Source organism: Callionymus lyra, chromosome 2, assembly GCF_982586985.1.
Source record: "Callionymus lyra chromosome 2, fCalLyr1.hap1.1, whole genome shotgun sequence".
NCBI lineage: Eukaryota > Metazoa > Chordata > Actinopteri > Syngnathiformes > Callionymidae > Callionymus > Callionymus lyra.
In genome coordinates this window covers 25,197,024-25,217,269 of record NC_141819.1, presented here as the reverse complement: position 1 = coordinate 25,217,269, position 20,246 = coordinate 25,197,024, and the positions used below count along the sequence as shown (strand labels likewise).

General features: G+C 35.6%; 3 protein-coding genes across 3 annotated transcripts; 2 read left to right on the top strand and 1 right to left on the bottom strand.

The window, feature by feature from the left end:
* Positions 1-1,031: 1,031 nt before the first annotated feature.
* LOC148086121 (small COPII coat GTPase SAR1B-like) lies at positions 1,032-4,757 on the bottom strand. Its single transcript, XM_087782863.1, has 7 exons — positions 4,709-4,757; positions 4,232-4,304; positions 2,478-2,597; positions 2,313-2,378; positions 2,009-2,112; positions 1,816-1,947; positions 1,032-1,748 (listed from the first exon to the last, which is right to left on the bottom strand). The coding sequence occupies exons 2-7, from the start codon at positions 4,287-4,289 to the stop codon at positions 1,641-1,643; spliced, it is 588 nt and encodes a 195-aa protein (XP_087638989.1). The 5' UTR covers positions 4,290-4,304; positions 4,709-4,757; the 3' UTR covers positions 1,032-1,640.
* A 5,607-nt stretch (positions 4,758-10,364) lies between these two features.
* On the top strand, positions 10,365-12,539 carry lrrc20 (leucine rich repeat containing 20). The gene is made up of 5 exons (XM_087782862.1): positions 10,365-10,538; positions 11,045-11,133; positions 11,907-12,056; positions 12,149-12,316; positions 12,381-12,539. Exons 2-5 carry the CDS (start codon positions 11,064-11,066, stop codon positions 12,515-12,517), a joined length of 525 nt encoding a protein of 174 aa, XP_087638988.1. The 5' UTR covers positions 10,365-10,538; positions 11,045-11,063; the 3' UTR covers positions 12,518-12,539.
* A 2,476-nt stretch (positions 12,540-15,015) lies between these two features.
* ppa1a (inorganic pyrophosphatase 1a) lies at positions 15,016-20,122 on the top strand. The gene is made up of 11 exons (XM_087782860.1): positions 15,016-15,097; positions 15,805-15,869; positions 17,626-17,679; positions 17,779-17,898; positions 18,513-18,599; positions 18,656-18,782; positions 18,857-18,984; positions 19,169-19,254; positions 19,434-19,503; positions 19,990-20,029; positions 20,094-20,122. The coding sequence occupies exons 1-11, from the start codon at positions 15,037-15,039 to the stop codon at positions 20,120-20,122; spliced, it is 867 nt and encodes a 288-aa protein (XP_087638986.1). The 5' UTR covers positions 15,016-15,036.
* Positions 20,123-20,246: the final 124 nt, after the last annotated feature.

Genomic DNA, 20,246 nt, shown 5'->3' with positions numbered 1-20,246 from the left:
GGAATACAATGTTTATTCAGATATTAAATCAACTTTTTACTTATATTTTTTACAACAAGAATCTTAATGATAGTACTGTAGTAGTAGACATCTGTGATGAGATTTCTTCTCAAAATAAGCTCAGATCCAGTTGAAATTATTATTATTTTCGTTACTCGTTACTCGTTAACTTCATTAGACTAAACACATTTCACACACTGAGCTTCTGATGTCACAGTGTATTTTTATCAGAAATACATTTTTTTTCACAGATTCAAGAACGTTACCTTCTGAGAGTGCTTGGAAAAATGTACCAGTGACTTCAGAACCACATTGATCAGTGCAATATCAGTGCTGAACACAAGATGGCGTCAGACACCATTAAAAAAGAAAAACAACCAAGAGGTGTTTTCTCTAAAACAATCCGTTGTTTGTCTGCAATCCTACCAAGACGAAGGATTAGGATATAAAATAACGCATTATAATACATTGTATAAAACACGCAATGAATTTTGATTATTAACGATAAAAGTAATTTATTTTAAGGATTTCATTTTGTAAATATAAACTTTTCATTCTTTCCTGTGTAGAAATTATTTTTTAGTTATATCTAAGGTAAATATCCTCAAATGTTGGTATAAAATACCTATAATCAGCAGACACAGGAAGTTAAAGAGCCTTTTAATCTTTCCATGATTAAATCCCCAAAGATATATGGATATAGGAATGCACTGAAAATTCTGCCACAGAAACACTGTGACATTAAATTAAAAAACAAAGGATCTTAATCGATATTAAAGTTTTTCTAACTTTTTGTTCATTTTCAGCAACTAACTAAAATGATAAAAGCATCGATTGAAACGTGATATATTATATTATTCCTTTAACTTTAGTGCCAAACCCTCTTCTGAGCAAACTGAGGTGCAGACGTCTTTACATCAGCAGCTGAATGTATGCATGAGTGTGTGTGTGTGTGTGTGCATGTGCGTGTGCATGTGCGTGTGCACTCTCAAGGTTCTCCTGACAGTCCTACAGTACACCATTACTCATCATTCAGGCTCTAAAGAATAACATTTATTACAGAACTGATGACACACTCATTTATACAAAAGCATTAAAAATATATATATATATTCAAGGCCTGCATCAATATAATATAGTAATAACAGTTTTATTAGGCTGTTAGTGTAAAAGAGCCAACAGGAATAAATCATATAATATGCTTTTGTAAATACTGCAGAAGGCTTTTCAATACATTTTATTTGGTGTTTTTTTATTTTAACTGGTAACTATTGTCTACCTAAGATACTACTACTACTTACTTAAAATAAATAACTGCTTGATTAATAGAAAAAAAAACTATTCACAATAATATCAAGCTATATAAAACTCTATTATATATACTATAAAATAGAATAAATAGATTATCTTTAACAAGTTTTATGTTTTTTTAATCAAGGGAGAAAAAATACTAAAAGAAAACTTATAACTTAATACTTTTTGTTGCAATTTTCTTCTATATAATTTCTATTTGGAATGTAAAGACGGTCACATGACTAGAGGTATTCTGAGGCTGATTCACATGAATGGTCTGAACACTGAAGTAACAAGAATCTGGATCCACTGAACTGAACGAAAGAATAAAAAACCAAGTGTGTGTTTTAGTCGAAGTACTGCGAGAGCCAGCGGAATCCTTCACCGTAGCCTTGTTTCTTCACCACACTGCACATGAAGACCTCTAGAGGGCGACAGTCCAGCGACGGGTTTCCCTGCAGAAGACCCCAGAGGAAGAGAATTAACGTCAAGATCTGACAAGGTTTCATGTTCATCGATCACCTTCCCGGTCACTTGTCCTTCCAAAGCCAGCGCTCGGATCAACTGTCCTTCACTGATGGCCTCAGGACGGTCGATCTTGTTCCCCAGTATCAACACAGGAACGCTGTCGATGGTTTCGTCTCCTAGAAGAGCCTGAGAAGAGCCAAATTAACCACAGCTGACGTGGCAACCACAAGGAGGCGCTGCAACTGACGTCCAGCTCTGCTTTCGCCTCCAGGAGCCGGTCGTGATCCGAACAGTCCACCAGGAAGACCACGCCGTTCACAGCCGGTAGATAGTTCTTCCAAACTCTTCGAGCTTAAAAACAAAATCAACTTTGACCTTTTACGGAGTAAAGATGAACAAAATGTTCCAAAAAACTGATCTGGATTAATTAAAGTTTTCCTTGAAGTTTTCCCAAACATTTGATCACCTGGAGGTAAAACACGGAGTAACATTTGCTAAAAGATCATAGAAAACAAGTCAAATCCCATTTGAATCTGTTAAACCGAACTGACCTTGAACGTGACCTCCCAGGTCAAACGTGGTGAAGGTCATCCCTCCTATCGACAACTCCTCAGATGCTGCGAGAACACAAACACGTTGATAACATATTTAGGGTTTGAAACAGACTAGACTAGAGCAGAAGCACTCATGGCTCCATCAGGAGGAGTGGGTCGTACTAGGATGCAGCGTGGGGACATGTTGTCCCAGTCGATCGTCTTTCAACATGTGCAGCAGAGTCGTCTTCCCAGCATTGTCCAGGCCCAGAAACACCAACTTCCCAGACTTCTTGTACAAGCCTGGAAGGAGGAGAGAACAGTCTTACACTCTTGAGATCACAATACCTTGATGAACAAACTTGGTTATAGCGAATATTTAGAACCGTATTGTGTTTTTCTCCTTCCTAGTTACTCTCAATAAACACCGGGGGCCTCATGTACAAAAAAGTTTGTTAAACTTCTACTAAAAACAGTCGAACACTCAAATCTAGAAAATGGTGCAAGTACAAAAATATTCAGACGTATGAATCTGCATGTAGACACAAATACAAACACTTTTCCTTTGTACATACAAATCAACGTGGAATTAATCGCAGCTTATTTCGTCCCTTTCCTCGCCCTTATTTACATATTTAATCATAAATAAATCAAACAGAGTCCATGATTTTTCTCTCCGTGATCAGAAAAAAAACAAATGAAAACATGAATTTCAACTGGTTTACATTCCTTTATTCAAACATTTCTGACATGGATCACATACTTCAATTTAAATGAGTGCAGGCGAGCTCCGGTGTTAATGTTTATAATGTACATAACAGTTAATAACTTGAATACTTTATTTACAGAGATGATCAGGGGCTTATTTGATACATCTTAATATAGAGTTTAACAAGAATAAAATGTTAATCAGTTTCTTAATGAGTAGTGATGATGTTGTTAAGATTGTCTGATCGTCTGAGCTTCATTTGAATGTGTGGCACACCTGTGCAAACACATGCACGAATTCTCATTACATTTTAAAAATAAAGCGTTTTGTTTACAAACCACAAATAAACAAATCATGTGACAGTTTATTGATACAAGTGTGTTTTTCAAGGAGATCGCTCTGATCACATGATCACTTGAGTGTAACTTTAGCTGCTTTCATTCTGCAGCTTCACTTTGATCAAACGTGATGTTGTTCCACAAGAACGTCTGTGACTCTCGTAGAGAAAGACTTGAAGCATCAGACGCTGATCATTTTGTTTGTTATATTAGAAAAACAAGCTCATAATTCCTTTTCATTTTTTCTGAATAGCGTGAAATAGCGGATTAAAATATTTAGTATAAAACGATTGATGTTGTCTTAATAAATACAGATCATCCATTTGGTTAATGAGAACATATTGTTGTATAAGTTTGTGAATAATTTAATGTCCACTCGTGTAACTACAAACTTGTGTGTGTGTTAATTTCTGATCAATATTGATCGTTAATGTAACTCTGATGTGAACATCTCAACGTGACTAGTGAGGCTGACATGCATCTGAGTAAATAAGGACGTACGATACCTAAAAACGTGTGGGGAAGTCCGAGCTTTTTAACACTCTTTTCCATATTGATACAAATGGACTTTAATGTGGAAAATTCGGTCCATACGTTTTTTGTAAGTACGACCCCTTAGTACGTGAGGCCCCTGATCCTCTTTAACTCTGACTCTTCTAACTCTGTCTTTTTAGGTCAGAGATACTTTCCACTTCTTATACATCTTTACTCTTCCCTCAATATTTCCCTTATACACATGATCTCTCGCTCGATTCTATCAATTTAAACTCTTACCTTCCCCTCTTATAATGTCTCTACATATGTTAATGTTTTACTTACGATGGTCATAACGGTTCATAAATCTGAAATAAAGAAGTTAAAGTAAGCAAAGAAATACTATGAACACTCACCTAAAAACTGCAGAATGTTAGTGAATCCAGAGTAGATCCAGTCAAATAAAAATGACATTCTTTATGCCTTCATCTGAAAAAAGTATAGTTGTTGTTATATTTAATGAATGAACTCATATCTAACTTTATAGATCTTTGTAGTGATAAAATAAAAATAACAGAAAGACACGTTTTCAAATGAAAATTAAGCAACAGGTCTTGAAATAGACTAATAGTTTAATTGACTTTTAGTTTCTCCTTGTTTGGATTGTAAATATTTTCGGTCTACACGAACAACCACAATAAATTATTATTATTTTATATTGTTGTTGTTTTAGCTTTTAGTTCCGTGTCAACAGTTCCAGGAATATAAACATTTTAGCATTAGCATCTCTACAGTACGAGTTCAGCGATAATACTCACTGATCCAAACGTAGTGTTAAATCCACATATTAAATATATCTGAGGCATTTTAAATACATAATAAATGCGACTTACACGAGGAGACTTTACTGCAACACATTGACTCAAGCGTCTCCTTGGAAACAGTCGCTCGAGCTTCTTCTTCGTCTCATTAAAATTCCGTGTTTTAATAGCGCCACCTTCTTTCTGGAGAACGAACTTCAGTTTTATTTTCAAGAAGATGGTTCATTACAGTTTATTTGCCAAGGTTTGAATTATGTATTTTACAATGTTTAATAATGGGTTACAAACAGCGATCTGCAGTTTCTAGATTAAATTCAAACATACCCACTGCTTCTGCACACACAACAGAAAATGAAATGGTTCTACCTTCTGACACAGGAACCAACAAAAATAAAGAAAAAACAAAGGAAACACACTGATCGAATAAATATTATGAGAACTGTTTTCAGTGCACAACACTCTCACCCACTGATGAAAATAATTGGCATTACATGTCCAGTTCCCGTCAATCGACTAATAACTAGAATATAGTTGTATATCTAATGAACTCAAGTCAAGTCCAAGTCCAAGTTCAAGTTCAAGTCCTTTTATTGTCAAATATGCATGTATTAAGACATACAGCATACATTAAATTGTGGTCCTCTCTGACCCACGATGCAAAACATGAAAAACATGAATGCGGTTGAAAGGACTTAACAACAGACATAAAACACTTAAAACATTTAAAGACTTAACAATTAAAGACTTAAACAGACATTAATTAAGACATTCAATAATAAATAATAATATATAACCAACAAAAATAAATAAATAATCAACAAACTTAAAAAAAACAACTAATAAACAGAATATAAACAAAAAACAAAGTTAATGCACAGGTAGTACAAGTTTCATGATAACATAACGTTTATTAGATATATACAGTAAGTGTAACACGGCACCAGTATTAATGTAAGTATTATGTATGTGTGTTTTGTATATTGTAGATGAATCAGCTACTTAACAATTACATTTTATTTTATTTAATTAAGTGTCAAATCATAAATCTCAAGATACTTTACAGTTTAATTAAGACTATATTGGAGAAAAGAAAAACAGATCCAAGTGACTCAACAATGAGTGGATCACAGTGTGACAGTGGCAAGGGAAAACTTCCTTTTAGAGGCAGAAAGCTCAAGCAGAACCAGACTCAGTGTTGACATTGGGAAGGTTATGTCTTGGTCGTTGAGATCTTGATGACCACCTGATTTCCTCAGATTCTTCGTCATCTTCTTAAAACAAACCCACCTCGACTCTTTAAGTCAGAGCCGGCTTCGAAGTGATTTCTCTGAAACCGCTCCTGTAATTTTCTTTCTTCAGATCCTGAACATCTTCAATCTCTTTTGGGTTCATTCTATAACCAATGTTCAGCGCTGACATGCCACATCAAGGTCTATGCTGAAAACTTAAACATAGTCCAATAAGGTACACAGACCTCATCCCTAAGGTCTCCCAGACACACTTCCATATATCTTTGCAAAGCTGCAGGTGCCTTATTGAATTTAAATGGAATCCGGAGCCATTCATATAAACCCCATGTAGTGATGAAGGCCTTCACAATGCAGAGACGAGTTGAAGAGTATTTTTTTCCCCCTTGAAGTACGTCTTTGTGACAGGGATGTCATCCTTCAGACGGATTGTCACCACAGACAAAGACCTTCCTTCTTCAAAATGGTCCAAACCCCCTGCTGTTGCTCAGTTGTGAGGTAGGATATGTCACATTGCAGAAACTATAACTAACAATTTGGATTTCTAACTTCCCTTAATCGCTTCTCTTGTGGAAGGTTGACGTCACTACTACTCATGTTAGTAAGTAAGTCATTTTATTTGTAAAGCGCCTTTTCACAGACCAGGGTCACAAGGCACTTAAACAACAGAACAATACACAGTTGAAAATACTTACAAATTAAAAAACTTTAGAAGGTCATGACAACACAGTGACAAACACAGCAGCCCCAGGATAATTAAGAAAAAGCCTGATCAAATAAATAGGTCTTAAGATGCTGACGGAGCCAGTAGACTCTTAGTTTTCTTTGACACATTTTACAGCAACAACAGCATCAAGAAGCCCAGGACTGTTTTGTTGAACAGTATAATATCTTTATGTTGTTTTTATACCGGTTGTCTTTTCTTCAGATATATACCAGAATACTTTTAAAATATACAGTTGAAAATATGCAACAAGCAATACTTAAAGAATCCACGTGGTGGCGGCATAGTCCTACTTAAATGTCTGAGTCTAATCAGTAGTGATGGTCTGATGAAGCTTCATGAAGCAGTTTCATTATTGGCAGAGTCCACTAGATGGCGCTCTCTGAACAATAATAAGAATAATAACAACTGTTCTAATGAAACATCACATTATTTTTAAACTGATGGCGCCACCTACTGACCTCTAAACAACATAACAGTGCTTCATGAAGCTTCATCAGTCCATCACTAGTAATCAATATTTCATCAGAACCATCCAGAGGTTCAGACTTCAGTCCTTCTACGATGACGTACATTGTTTCTCGGCCTTAATCTAAACTCCAGTTGATCTGAGCTTGCTTTTGCAACCAGACAAGACACAGCGAGGTTTCTATAATTGATGCTGCCGTGAATTAGAGAATGTAAAATAGACAATATTGTTGATTTTTCAATAATTAATGAATTAATTCATATTAACTGAAATACTGTCAGTTCAAGAAAAAGTTCTCAGTTTGTGTTTAAGATATTTTTACTACCTTCGTATGATGTATGCTAGTTACACTACACTTTAAAACATCATTATAGTTTGTCTGTGTGTCCTGTGAGGGTTACATTAATAAATAACATGACATTTCTTTGTAGTGTGTAAATGATCTCTTGAATCATCTCAATATATAATTTTCTTTACTATAGTATTTGATTATCAAGTGACTGGTACTTACTTAAAGGGCAACTAATGTGAACTATCCTCAGTGACTCACATGTTTCAAATGTTGACTGACACTGTCTGGACGACAGCAGGGTTAAAATATTAAGACTCAAGATGGGGAATGAAGTTTGATGTTAGTCCTGCTGTGTGATGGCGTCAGAATTTAATTTAATTGAATGTTTTCTTGCACTTTAGACCCAAGATTTGAGTAAAATAAACACTTTATATGGTTCTATTTCAGTAAACAAGCAACATTCTTTCAGGAAACAACCTATGGCAATAGTGGAATAGGTTATTTAAAGGATTTATTTCATTTTTACTGTTATGTGTTTTTATTTTTTCATTTTCCTGTTCTGTTCTTTCTCTTTGATTATTCTTGACCGCAGGTGTCCACGGCTGGGATAATTCAATGATGTCTTGTTGTTGTTTGTCTCCAATAGAGCTCACCACCAGGAAGCAGCCGCCAGCTGATCGGGTCTCCTGACTAGGTTTGGTACATTATTCTGATCCGGTCCTTCTTTCTTCCTCCCTTTCAGTTTGCCAGTGTGAGGCCCGTCTCCAGCCGTGCCCCTCTGCTGTTCTTGTTTTTGGATCTTTTTGTTTCCTTGGCCTGATTAAGGGCTTGTTTTGAATTTTTACTTTTGTGGAATCTTTTCTTTAGTCAGTGACTTTTTGGATAATACTCAACTTTGTTTAGCTTGACTTAAATGGGACAATACACCATTACCGTCTGTGATATATATATATAGTAAGTAAGTAAGTAAGTAAGTAATATTTATTTATATAGCGCTTTTCGAGACCAGGGTCACAAAGCGCTTAAACAATTTTTATGGATATATAGTATATATATATAAAACGTGTTGTAAATTTGCAGTGGTAGTAACTACACTTAAAGTGACGTAATATTTTCCTTATTTTATCATTTCAATAGGAAGTATCCACATCCTGCCTATGCAGGGATCAGCAGGTTTCTTCACCCTAACTCTCAAAGCAAACCTCTCCTTTCTTAAATGTTGATTAGAGACCTCCAGACAGCCCCCTATACAAATCTCTTGTCGGCCCAAATCAACAACTTCCCTTAGTTCTTTTTTCACACTTAACTTAATTAGATTAGAGTCGGGGATTTCATGGTGGCACAGAATCATGCCCAGCTCACTGCTAGGATCCAGTTTTCTTTAAGTAGATCTTTTTTTAAAAAGCATACCTGAATTATAGTCATTGTTAATAACTGTATATTCAAATTTTTGAACAATAAATCAGAGAGTTCCACCAACAAAAACAACAACAAAGTAACTTCCAGTAAATTATTTCAATTTTTAAAAACAATTATAATAATAAATATAATTATTAACAATGATATATAACAAAGTATGAAAAAACATCGATATGTACATCTGACTGCACTCCAACATAATACAACATACTATTAAAACAATGTTTATCTTAACTGGATTAAAAAACATGATATTGCTTCTAAATTGATATGATATATATTGTATAAGAATACTGGGGGGTCAACAAGGGACAGGTGCTACTTATAGGTGGTTTATATCCATTGTGGTTTCTGTTCCGGCTGTAAAAGCACTTTAGCAAGTGTTGTGAAAATATTGATTTCATGAAACGACAATATAGCACAAAAAGGCAACAGTTTAAGTGCTTGAGCTGATGACATTGATTCCTGCTGGGCCCCCGACAAGACGAGTCCACTCAGCATGTTGTACTATAATGTTTTTTGTTTTTTTTTAAACTTTATTTTATGCTACCACTTGATTTTGTATACTAATATAAATATTAAATACGTCTATTTGTGTATAAAAAAGATCATGTTCTTCTTTACACCTACTGCTGTATTTACTTATATGTAGTAATATGTAGTAGAATAATAGAAATTAATCTACCACAGACAAAAGTCTGACGTTGAATAATTGCAAATTTAACATACATTATATAAAGATGATTTAAATATTATTTATAAAGATAATGAAGTACCTTCCATGTTATTTGCTGACATCAAAATCTCTAACAAATGTTACAACAAACCACCAACAGTAGAATATTCTGGTATATTCTCAGCATCCACTGATGGTCGCTATTTTAAAAATGCAGCTTTGTACAGAAGAGAAAAAGCTGGTGAACACTGTATAGTTGCTTTTAGCTGCAACAATGCTTAACTGGGTTCTAGTTTGTCGAACACTGCTGCGGCCATTGTTGCTGAAAACAGTGAAAATGCCCAGAAGCAGAGGAGGAGAGCAGGAGTGAACGGTAAGACAACATTTATTCTGTGGATATAATTCACCAATGGAATGTCTTAAAGGTTTAAATTGGTATTTATCTGGGATATAAATTCAGATTTCACTTTTAAAAAAACAAACTAATATGGTTAAACAAACAGAATTTAATAGACTGTGGAATATTTAAAGATTAATGCAATGCAGATTAATATTACTTTATCAACATATAATAAGCAAAACAACAAGGTTATTAGCTATAATAACAGTACTTACAATTAGCCAATGACCTGTCTTCAAAATACCTATGTGACGTTAACAGTCTTTTTTACATTTTTATTCAATTTACTGGGAATGGATAATAAAAGACAGCTCAAACATTAGCAATAATAATAATAATAATAACAGTGCAATGCCTAATCATACTAATAATAATTAAGGTCTGAAAATAAATTTTAAGAATCGATTATTTATTATTATTTATCCGCCTGCGTTTTACATACGCAGGATTGACTCACATAAACATGGTGCCGATCGGTTAGCTAAGTTGCTAAAAGATCATTTTAAATACTCGCACATTGTATTATATAGGACTTGCTATGTAAAAAGCGGTTTCTTTTAGTATTTGCTTTGCATTATAAGCGAAAACTACATTGTTGGGCTAAAAATAAACTCACCATATTTGTCAGCGAACAGCTGAAGCTAACGCGTGCAGCTAACAGGAAGCTTGTTGTGGGTGAGTTGTTTGAATGAACTTTCTGCTTAGAAAAATAAAACACATTTATATAATACCTTTGTGCACTAATAACAATCCGAGTGTGGATTATTTGCATTAAATATAATAGCAAGCTTCCAAGAAAAAGTAAATCAGGGTTCTTTGTTTACCTCTTAATGTAGATTCTAGATTTGAGCTGAATAAGTTGAAAACTAGCTAACACATAAAAATAGTAATAACGTCTTAATAACACGAATAACACAGTCGACACAAGACAATCCAAAGTAATGATTACAAAATAGAACAAAAACATAACAGACTGACACAATATTATAAACAAAACTGTTCATAACATCATCCTAAATCATCCTCGTCTCCTTTTTTTCTTTTTTACCTTGAAATGACAATTTCCACGAATAATAATAAATGATCCACAACTGTCACATTATCTGAAAAGATTGTTTCAAAAACTGTACACGCTTTTCAATCGATCTGTTGAAATGAAATGCTTGATATTATTTTTCCAGGTAGACCAGCAGGTACGAAATGGCTGAGGCTGTTGCTAAAGTGGCTCGAAGGATCAATGCAACTGTGGAGGAGGACAGAGACCATCTGGGTCAGTGGTCTTTACAGACCTTTACATGCATGGAATAAGCGTCTATGTGTACTTCGAAAAACACTATGGAAAACGTTTATTATTATTCTTAAACATTTTCATACAGATACTGGAATGTGTAAATGCAATGCTAACTAAGGGTGTTTCCACCTCTATGTGAAAACTTACACAAAAACCATATGGTAAAAAAAAATAGTCTAAGGGTTCTTCATAATTATTTAAAAAACATGTTTTATGCAAGAATTTTAATGATAGTAGTCATAGAGACTGAGTCACTCATATGTGATGAGATTTTTCATCAAACGTTGGTCAGATCCAGTTGAAGTTCTTCTGACTTTAACCAGAATCTTCTGATGGTTTCTCGCACACGGTTCAGGACCAGAGGAGAGAAATCCTTCCAGGCTGTTGCTCCTAAGCTTTGGAACAATCTTCCTCTCTCTCTGTGTTTGATGATCTACTGACTCCTTCAAGAAACATCTTAAGACGTTTTTATTTGTTCAGGCTTTTCCTTGATTTTCTGAGACTCCTGTTGTGTTATCAGTTTTATCTTGATCTTTAAAGCATATATTTTAGTGAGTATTATTTTGATTGTTTAAGCGCTTTGTGACCCTGGTCTGGAAAAGCGCTATATAAATACATATTACTTACTTACTTACTTACTAATAACTTCAGGTGTAATTCTTACTTTCACGGTGTCATTTCAGTGCTGACCACCAGATGGAGACACACGCCATAAAGGTGTCTTATCTGAACCATCCTTTGTCTGTCTGCAGATTTGTCAAACTGCCAGCTGATTTCATTCCCAGATGGTGTGTTCAAGGTCCTGAAGAATGTGTCAGAAAACATTCGCACCGTCACTCTGGCTGACAATGAAATGAAGGCCATCTCCGGCAAGTTCTTCTCCACCTTCACCCAACTCAGAGGTACAGAAGGCCTCGTTTTATAAGATCTGCTGCATGTGTGCGCCACACTCGTGTCCACAAAAATCCACAAAAATCCACTCTCTGTCACGTAGAGCTGGACCTGCATGGCAACAACCTCACCAAACTGCCGGACTCCGTGGAAGAAATGGGGAATTTAACCAGCATCAACTTGGCGAACAACAAGTTTTCCTCCTTTCCCGGTAAACTTACAGAAATAGCTTCACTGGAGAGGATTGACTTGGAAGGAAACAGCATCACAGGTAATAACATGTGTAGACATGTAAATAAAGATCAATATCAATCATTCTTTCTATGTGTACTTAGATATTCCGGTGGAGAAACTGTCCGCCATGCCGGCAATGAAGTGGCTGAACCTGAAGTCGAACCCTCTGACCCCGAACACTCAATCTGCCCTTGAATCTTTTCAGAACTTTGACATTTTGTCAACAATGGAGTCCTAAGAACTGATGCCTGCGTGACTCGTGCCTTTGATTTCTGAAGATAACCTGGAAATCAGAAAATATACTATAATGCATTTGATGAATACAAGTGGTGTATTTTAAGATTTATTTATTTATTTTGTGAATACAAACTTTTCATTCTTCATGGTGTTGTCATTTATTTCTTAGTTAAATCTAAAATAAATATCCAAAAATGTACTCAGTCAAGAATTACACTAGAAGTATCAGACACCCTCTGGATCCTTCAGGAATCTGTTGTAAAAAACTACAATTGAATACAATTATTAATAATTTACTATAATAAGAGCTAAATAGCCTTTTAACCACTGTGTTTTCTCAGGGTCAAGGTGACCCGGTGGCCCGGAAACAAATGTGTTTGTGGTATCCCTTGTGTTGTCTCTGGGTCTTTCATATGTTCAATTTGCCATGTTTTTAATTCCTTAATGAGTTCAAATCAACATGAATTTATCAAGTCTTTTTAAAATTATAATTTGAAAATCCAGGAATAATTTAACATTTTTCTATGCATTAAATTCCCCCAAAATCGTTATAAAAACTTAAATTACCAACACCTAAAATTCAATTAACAAACTAGATTACAGCCTAGTTTTAAAAGAAACTACTCAAGATGAATATTCATCATTATAGTTTAATAATCTAATTTATTTATTTTTATTTATTTAAACATAATATGACATTCCATACAAACAACTAGATTAAAAATATTGTTATATCCTTTATTTTCTGTTACATTTTTTTTGTTTTATTATTCATTATTTAATTTCATGACAATTACATGATAAAACGTACAATTTAATTTGAATGAATGTGGGATTAAGCAGGACTATGTTTTTTATTTTAATAAACCCTTACTGTACAAGGGAAAAAAGACAAGAAACACAAGAGCAGTAAACAAAGATCTGTGACTATCGTGTAGCAACAGAGCCGTCGGCAACAATTCATGTTTATCTCTGTCTTTAATGAAAGAAAACGTAAAATAACAAAAGGTAAAGTTTAAATATAAAATATATAAGATAAAAAAGATGTATTTTTAAATCTAAAAAAAATGAATTATTCAAACAGAAGCAGCAGAGCAGATTTTCTCGGCTGCATGTTGACAAAGTTTGTGCATGTTTTATTAATCACTGAGGAAACTGAAGGTACAATTAAAAATTGAAGCCCAGATGTGAAATGATGCGACAAAGCAAAGTAAATTAGACTTTTGTCTCCACGCTGTGATGGATCGAGTTCACTGATCCGAACAAACTTGATTTAAAAACAATTTCAATATGTTGAAAACAACATCAAAAAAATATATAGCCAGCAAATATATTTGTAACTATTTCCAGATAAAAATGAACATGCATAGATGTTTAAAATAGATACTTATACTATGACAAAAACATGAAAATATTTAGGGAAACGGTTTCATGACTAAAACGAGAAATGTTATATTTATATTGACCGAGAGATGAAAGGAAAAAAAAAAGTTATATATACATATATAATTGAGAGCCACTAACCAAATCAACAAAAACGTTTGTCTATAGACTCATAATAAGGAGGGTAAGAATATATATATATGGGAGAATATTCATCCATATATATATTCATAACATTTGTGTTTCGAAAAAAAAACAACAACATTAAATACATTTTCACCCCAAAACGGAGGACATCTGCCAATGACAACAAGGTTAACAGATTAAATAAAAACACAGATGAAAAAACAATAGAAAAATAAATGAATGCATTTATAAAAACCCACATTATTCACATCATTGACATGAACAAAAACAGTTACATCCACAAAAACATAAATTAACGATGAAGTAAATATTTTGTTGTGTGAAAGAGAAAAGATAAGAGGCGGAAATAATAATGTTGGTCTTTAATGTCAATAATATTGTATTATTATGGTAAAAAATGTACGTGATTTAATATAAGTCCAGCGTCCAGCTTTTTCTCAAAAATACTACTACTACTACTACTACTACTGATAATAATACTAATTATAGATCAAATGTATTGGCTCTAGTCCTCCACCTCTGCAGTGTTTCCAGACATGTGCTACATATGTGTTTTTAGAAGCAGTGGAATGAATAAAGACGGTAGTAGAAACAGGTCTAAAGATAGTGAGTATCTTATCAAATGGTAAGAGTGGAGGGAAGAGGTCACTTAATCCTGGCTGTAATAGGTTTACAGCTAACACGGCTCAGCTCCATCTGTTTTTGTCTGAAAAGAGCTTTCAAGAGCCACGAGAGGCTCGATAATCACCGTGGATGCAGCCGCAGTAGCAGGTCTGGACACCATGTGTTAGTGGATCAGAGGTTAGTAGATTCATAGAGTTCCTTGATTTTTCTTTTTCTTTCCTAAACCGTAAATGATGGGATTAGGATTCACTTGTGGAGCCTCATTGATCAGGTTTGTTGTCTCGGGGCGCATGTGTGCGTTTGTCCTCAGATACTCTCTTGTGTGTTAGTGCTCGGACCTCGGAGGGTCGGAGCGACGACGAGAAGATGAGCTTCAGCGTCGAGGAGCGAGGAAGAGCAAACACTGAGGAGCACAGAGTCTTCTTCAGTGAGTTTCCTCTCACGCTTTCAACCACTAATCCAGACAAATCCAGATTTATTTTAAACCCTAAAATTTGTCATTACATGTTTTATTAAATCAATGATTTAAAGGGATGTTTTCACAATAGTCCGGGTCATAATTGAACTATTCATGTGATAGAGAAACATCTTGGACCATCTCGTTGTGACATTTCAACATTACACTCATATCTGTGGAAACAAACCACAGACATGTCAGGAAAATACTTCTACGGAAGCAAATATTGTAAAACTAGTTTGAATATCTACAGGTTAATCTCCAGTTAATATGGCAAAAAAGATCTATATATATATACACTATATTTTCATTATTATTTAATTAAAATGATTATTTAAAAATCAACAACATTTGAAACACAATACTTTAAGTTTTTTAAATTGACAAAAACGCAGATTATGAGCATATACATACAGTACAAATACTATAACTCCATTATTCAATTATAAATCAATAGTTATTTAATATAATACAAGTCTCTTGCCTCTTGAACTAATTATAATTTAAAAAGAAATGTAATTTGGGGACTTTTTCTATCCAACCCATGTGTTATCACAGGGTCAAGATGACCCGGAGCCACAAAAAGTGTGTTTTTACAAGGAATACCAAAACAACATTGGTTTTTTGAGAGTTAAGGAATAAATACATCTTTACATGAAATACACCCAATTTTTCAGGAGACTCTTCAGGCAAGTTCATCTCTCCGTTCCATGACATCCCCATCTATGCTAATGAAGCAGAGGTGAGCATCATCATCTACTACTACTCGTGTCACAACACCATCTGGAGCATTTCTGTCTAGAAAACTACTGTAACAGTTTATTTTGGTGTCTAAACATGAAGGATCTGTCTCGCCTGCAGTTGATACAAATCTCTGCGAGAATTCTGACCTGCTCTAGTAGAAGAACTCACATTTCTCTGATCCTTAAAACTCTTCACTGGCTGCCAGTTTCTTTCAGGATCAATTTAAAAATTCTGGTTCTTACTTTCAGATCTATTCATGGTCAGACTCCTCCTTACATCAGTGATCTGATCCAGCCTTACACCCCAGCTCGGGCTCTGAGGTCTGTGGATCAGAATCTACTGATGGTTCCTGAACACGGTTCAGGACCAGAGGAGAGAAATCCTTCCAGGCTGTTGCTCCTAAGCTTTGGAACGATCTTCCTCTCTCTTTGCGCTTGATGGAGTCTACTGACTCCTTTAAGAAACATCTTAAGATGTTTTTATTTTTGCTTTTCCACTGATTCTCTGCTCTTGTTACTAACAAGAGCAGGTTCATGTTTTCCAACTAGAGAGACTAGTCAGGCACAAGGACTGCCTGATAAACACAACATTCTATTCTGGTAGTGGATGAGATGTGTTCACACTGAGCTTTCAATGAGGAACTACAACCTGGAATGTTCATGTCCCTCTGGAATGGTTTCCAAGTGCGAGGAGCTACAGAGACAAAACGTCTAAAAGTAGTTCTTGCTGCATCGAGAAGGTTTTGATATGGAAGCGACGTGTGTTGTTTCCACCGTGAGCGAGGGAATGTAAACCCACTTTGCAGAAAGATAAAAAACAACATTCTTGCTCCACAATGAAGCTGTAATTGATTCAGAATCTCCTCTCTTTAGTTCTGGAACTCCAGACAAACCAACTGACGAATGTTGGGATGGATAAGCGATGCTAGATAAATGATGGTGCGTTTAGGTGCTGTCAGGAAGGCAATTAGCTTCAGTGCTATACACAGCTCCGCACAGTGTGCTTGATAAATATTGAAGACTGAAATCTCCATTAAGATTTTCCATCACGTCCTTCTCTAATAACTACAAATGCAACCATGAACATAAATCTAGAAACTGTAAGTTCCTCATTAGTTTGATGAACAGCCATGTTTGAAATAGTGTTTGTTCATTTACTTGGATGGAGTATTTGTTGCAATGAATGCTCATTTGTCATTTCTTTTAATATTGTACTTCTGGTTGATCGCCACCTATAAAGATGTAATTACTTAATTTATTTAGCCTTAACTTAACTTAACTTGAAAATTGTGATGTCAAAAATAAACAAAAAAAACATGAGCAAATCCACAATTATTTCAATAATTGCATCTTACATATACGGAACACCACACAAGTCAAGTTCAAGTACAGTGAAAGGGCATAGCATTTATTCTTAGAACATGGGTTACTTCAGGTAACCAGAGAGAAGTTTTGCTGAGAAAAACGATGGATGGATGGGTGGGTGGATGGATGGATGGATGGATGGATGGATGGATGGATGGATGGATGGATGGATGGATGGATGGATGGATGGATGGATGGATGGATGGATGGATGGATGGATGGATGGATGGATGGATGGATGGATGGATGGATGGATGGATGGATGGATGGATGGATGGATGGATGGATGGACGGATGCATGGATGGATGGATTTTCCTTAAAGAACTATAAACTAGAATTTGCCAATATTTAGTCTAGAAAACTAATCCATGTTTCTCATCTTGTTTCAGAACATCTTCCATGCAGTTGTGGAGGTTCCAAGATGGACGAATGCAAAGATGGAGGTGCAGAAAGTTTCTTCCCTCATGAGATGAGAGGACGTAGATCTCAGTGTGCACTCGTGACGGGACAAGAGTCGTAAAGTTCTTCTTGATGTGCCTCAGATCGCCACCAAAGATCCCCTGAACCCTCTCAAACAAGACATGAAGAAGGGGAACCTTCGTTATGTTGCCAACGTGTTTCCTCACAAAGGTTACATCTGGAATTATGGCGCAATTCCTCAGGTATATGTGACCCATAGAGGGCAGTATACTTACTGAATAAATCATTTATTTATTGTTTCTTCAGAGAATTCAATGATGCATGAATAGATATCAAGTTATATATTTAAGCAGCACTTTGTAACATTGTTTTTTCATATTTTCTTTATCTAATTATTGATTTATTTCACCTAACTGCTTCACGGCGGTGGGTTGGGGCAGCAGTTGCATTCATTTCTAACTGCTGCCACTTTCAAGCTTCACGGATAAGAAGACCGAGAGAACCAGAAGCTACACAAGTGGACTGTGGCAGCAGTGTTGAAGGCCCTTGTTTTCACAACAACTGTTTTAAAAGTTCTGGGCGCCAGAAACAAGCATGTTCAATACCCTGTATTGCTGCTTAAATATACTAACTTCCGTAAAACATTTAGAAGACAACAATAAGGCTGCAATTCTTCTTATAATTTAATTTAAATTCTACTTTTTGTTTATTTTTAAGGATGGAAATAAATAGGGAATCAAGTCATTTATATTAATAATTCAATCATGGATAATGAACATGGTTTAGTAGAATTTGAAATTCTTGTTTCCAGCTTAATAGTTTTGTCTTGTGCTTGTCTCGTCTGTTCCTCCCCCAGACGTGGGAGGACCCCGACCACATAGACGGTGACACAGGCTGCGGTGGAGACAATGATCCCATTGATATCTGTGACATAGGAAACAAGGTAAGACACTGACGAGAGGAGCGAGAGATGGAGGAGGATTTCTAAACGTGTCTCAGGTCTGCTCTGGAGGGGAAGTCATCAAAGTCAAAGTTTTGGGAACTCTGGCGTTGATTGACGAGGGGGAGACAGACTGGAAAGTCATCGTGATCAACACCGAGGACCCCGAGGCCACGAGCTTCAACGGTAACCTGCAGGAGAAGATGCCTTTTTTGTTTGAACAAAAGTTCAAGTTCACCTTCGCTGTTGTTTTCCTGCAGGTATCGAGGATGTTCGAAGACTCAAACCGGGATACCTGGAGGCGACAGTGGACTGGTTCAGAAGATACAAAGTCCCAGATGGGAAACCTGAAAACCAGTTTGCCTTTAATGGAGAGTTCAAGGACAGGGTGAGACTGCAGCTGGAGGCGCTTTTACAAAAATCTCTGTGTATTTTTTCAGTTATTTTATTTATTAAGAGTCACGAATGCGTCCTTGTGGTTGTGATAATAACCAAGGCAAATGTTTCACAAGATTTTACATGTAACACTCTAACTTGAATATTCGAATACGTATTTAATAAGTGTTTTTCAGGACTTTGCCATCAAAACGGTGAAAAGCACACACCAGTTCTGGAAAGCTTTGATCTCTGGAAAGTCTGACGCTGGAGGGCTGAACAGGTGAGCGGATTATGTTCTTATCTCCACAGAATATTTCATCAGAAACTACACCCGGCTCATGACGGAACGGTGACGACCACGTTATCGAAGAATCTTGACATGAGTTTGTCACGTTCAATATTATTCAAGGCAGGTGCTCATGAAGGGAGGAATATAATCGTTTGTCTTCTTGGTCTCAGCATGAACACCAGCGTGACAGACAGTCCATTCTACGTCTCCGCAGGAGAAGCACAAGCGGTGGTGGAGTCTGTGAGTTGTTGTTTATCATATTCTCAGAGTAAAACTGAGTTCAATGCTTGTCTCCAACTGATATGAATCCGACAGAATCCACTTGTTACAGTCATATAAAATTACAATTAATTTTTTTATCTTACCATTTTCAACATTTTCTTGTTAATTTAAATGCCAACTAATGGTAATTTTAAAACGTAAATAAATAAAATATATAAATATAAGAAATATAGATCATAAGACTTTCATTTAATAACTGTTATCTGGACATTTTCCAGTCGTTTTCTTGATAATAACACTTGTGTTCACGTCAATAGTTATCACGTTGCACTAATAAAAACTGCTCTTTTATGCATTACATGTTTTCTTTTCTGTCTGTGAGTCTCATGATACACAGTTTATTGATAACCATTTTATTATTTATCATTTTTAAAACCAATGTCCATCAGTCTCTGGCTGCATTTAAATTGTCTTCACAACACTTTTGCATGTGTTCTCTCTCAGACGTGTTCTTTTGGTCCAGAGGATTCCATCCCATCTTCAGGTTGGTGTGTCAGAATTATAAATGTGAGGAATACATACTGATGACGTGTTGTGTTTTCTTCAAGTTGACAAATGGTTCTACTACGACAAATAAGAAGAATGTCGCCCTTGGCCCTTCCACTGGATTCAGTCATTTTTTTGGACAAGCGCTCAAAGGGATCGAGTCTGAACATTTATTTTTCATCAAGAATCAATAAAAGATGAACAACACTGTGTTT

What these genes read in the sequence shown, in the direction of transcription:
- lrrc20 (XM_087782862.1), top strand. Translation starts at nt 11,064, where the DNA reads ATGGCTGAGGCTGTTGCTAAAGTGGCTCGAAGGATCAATGCAACTGTG. An exon ending in GGAGGACAGAGACCATCTGG is followed by an intron (nt 11,134 to 11,906) that starts GTCAGTGGTCTT and finishes GTCTGTCTGCAG; the next exon opens with ATTTGTCAAACTGCCAGCTG. An exon ending in GGAAGGAAACAGCATCACAG is followed by an intron (nt 12,317 to 12,380) that starts GTAATAACATGT and finishes ATGTGTACTTAG; the next exon opens with ATATTCCGGTGGAGAAACTG.
- LOC148086121 (XM_087782863.1), bottom strand. Translation starts at nt 4,289, where the DNA reads ATGTCATTTTTATTTGACTGGATCTACTCTGGATTCACTAACATTCTG. An exon ending in TAACATTCTGCAGTTTTTAG is followed by an intron (nt 2,598 to 4,231) that starts GTGAGTGTTCAT and finishes TCCTCCTTCCAG; the next exon opens with GCTTGTACAAGAAGTCTGGG. An exon ending in TGTCCCCACGCTGCATCCTA is followed by an intron (nt 2,379 to 2,477) that starts GTACGACCCACT and finishes GTGTTCTCGCAG; the next exon opens with CATCTGAGGAGTTGTCGATA.
- ppa1a (XM_087782860.1), top strand. Translation starts at nt 15,037, where the DNA reads ATGAGCTTCAGCGTCGAGGAGCGAGGAAGAGCAAACACTGAGGAGCAC. An exon ending in GGACGAATGCAAAGATGGAG is followed by an intron (nt 17,680 to 17,778) that starts GTGCAGAAAGTT and finishes GATGTGCCTCAG; the next exon opens with ATCGCCACCAAAGATCCCCT. An exon ending in GACGCTGGAGGGCTGAACAG is followed by an intron (nt 19,255 to 19,433) that starts GTGAGCGGATTA and finishes TCTTGGTCTCAG; the next exon opens with CATGAACACCAGCGTGACAG.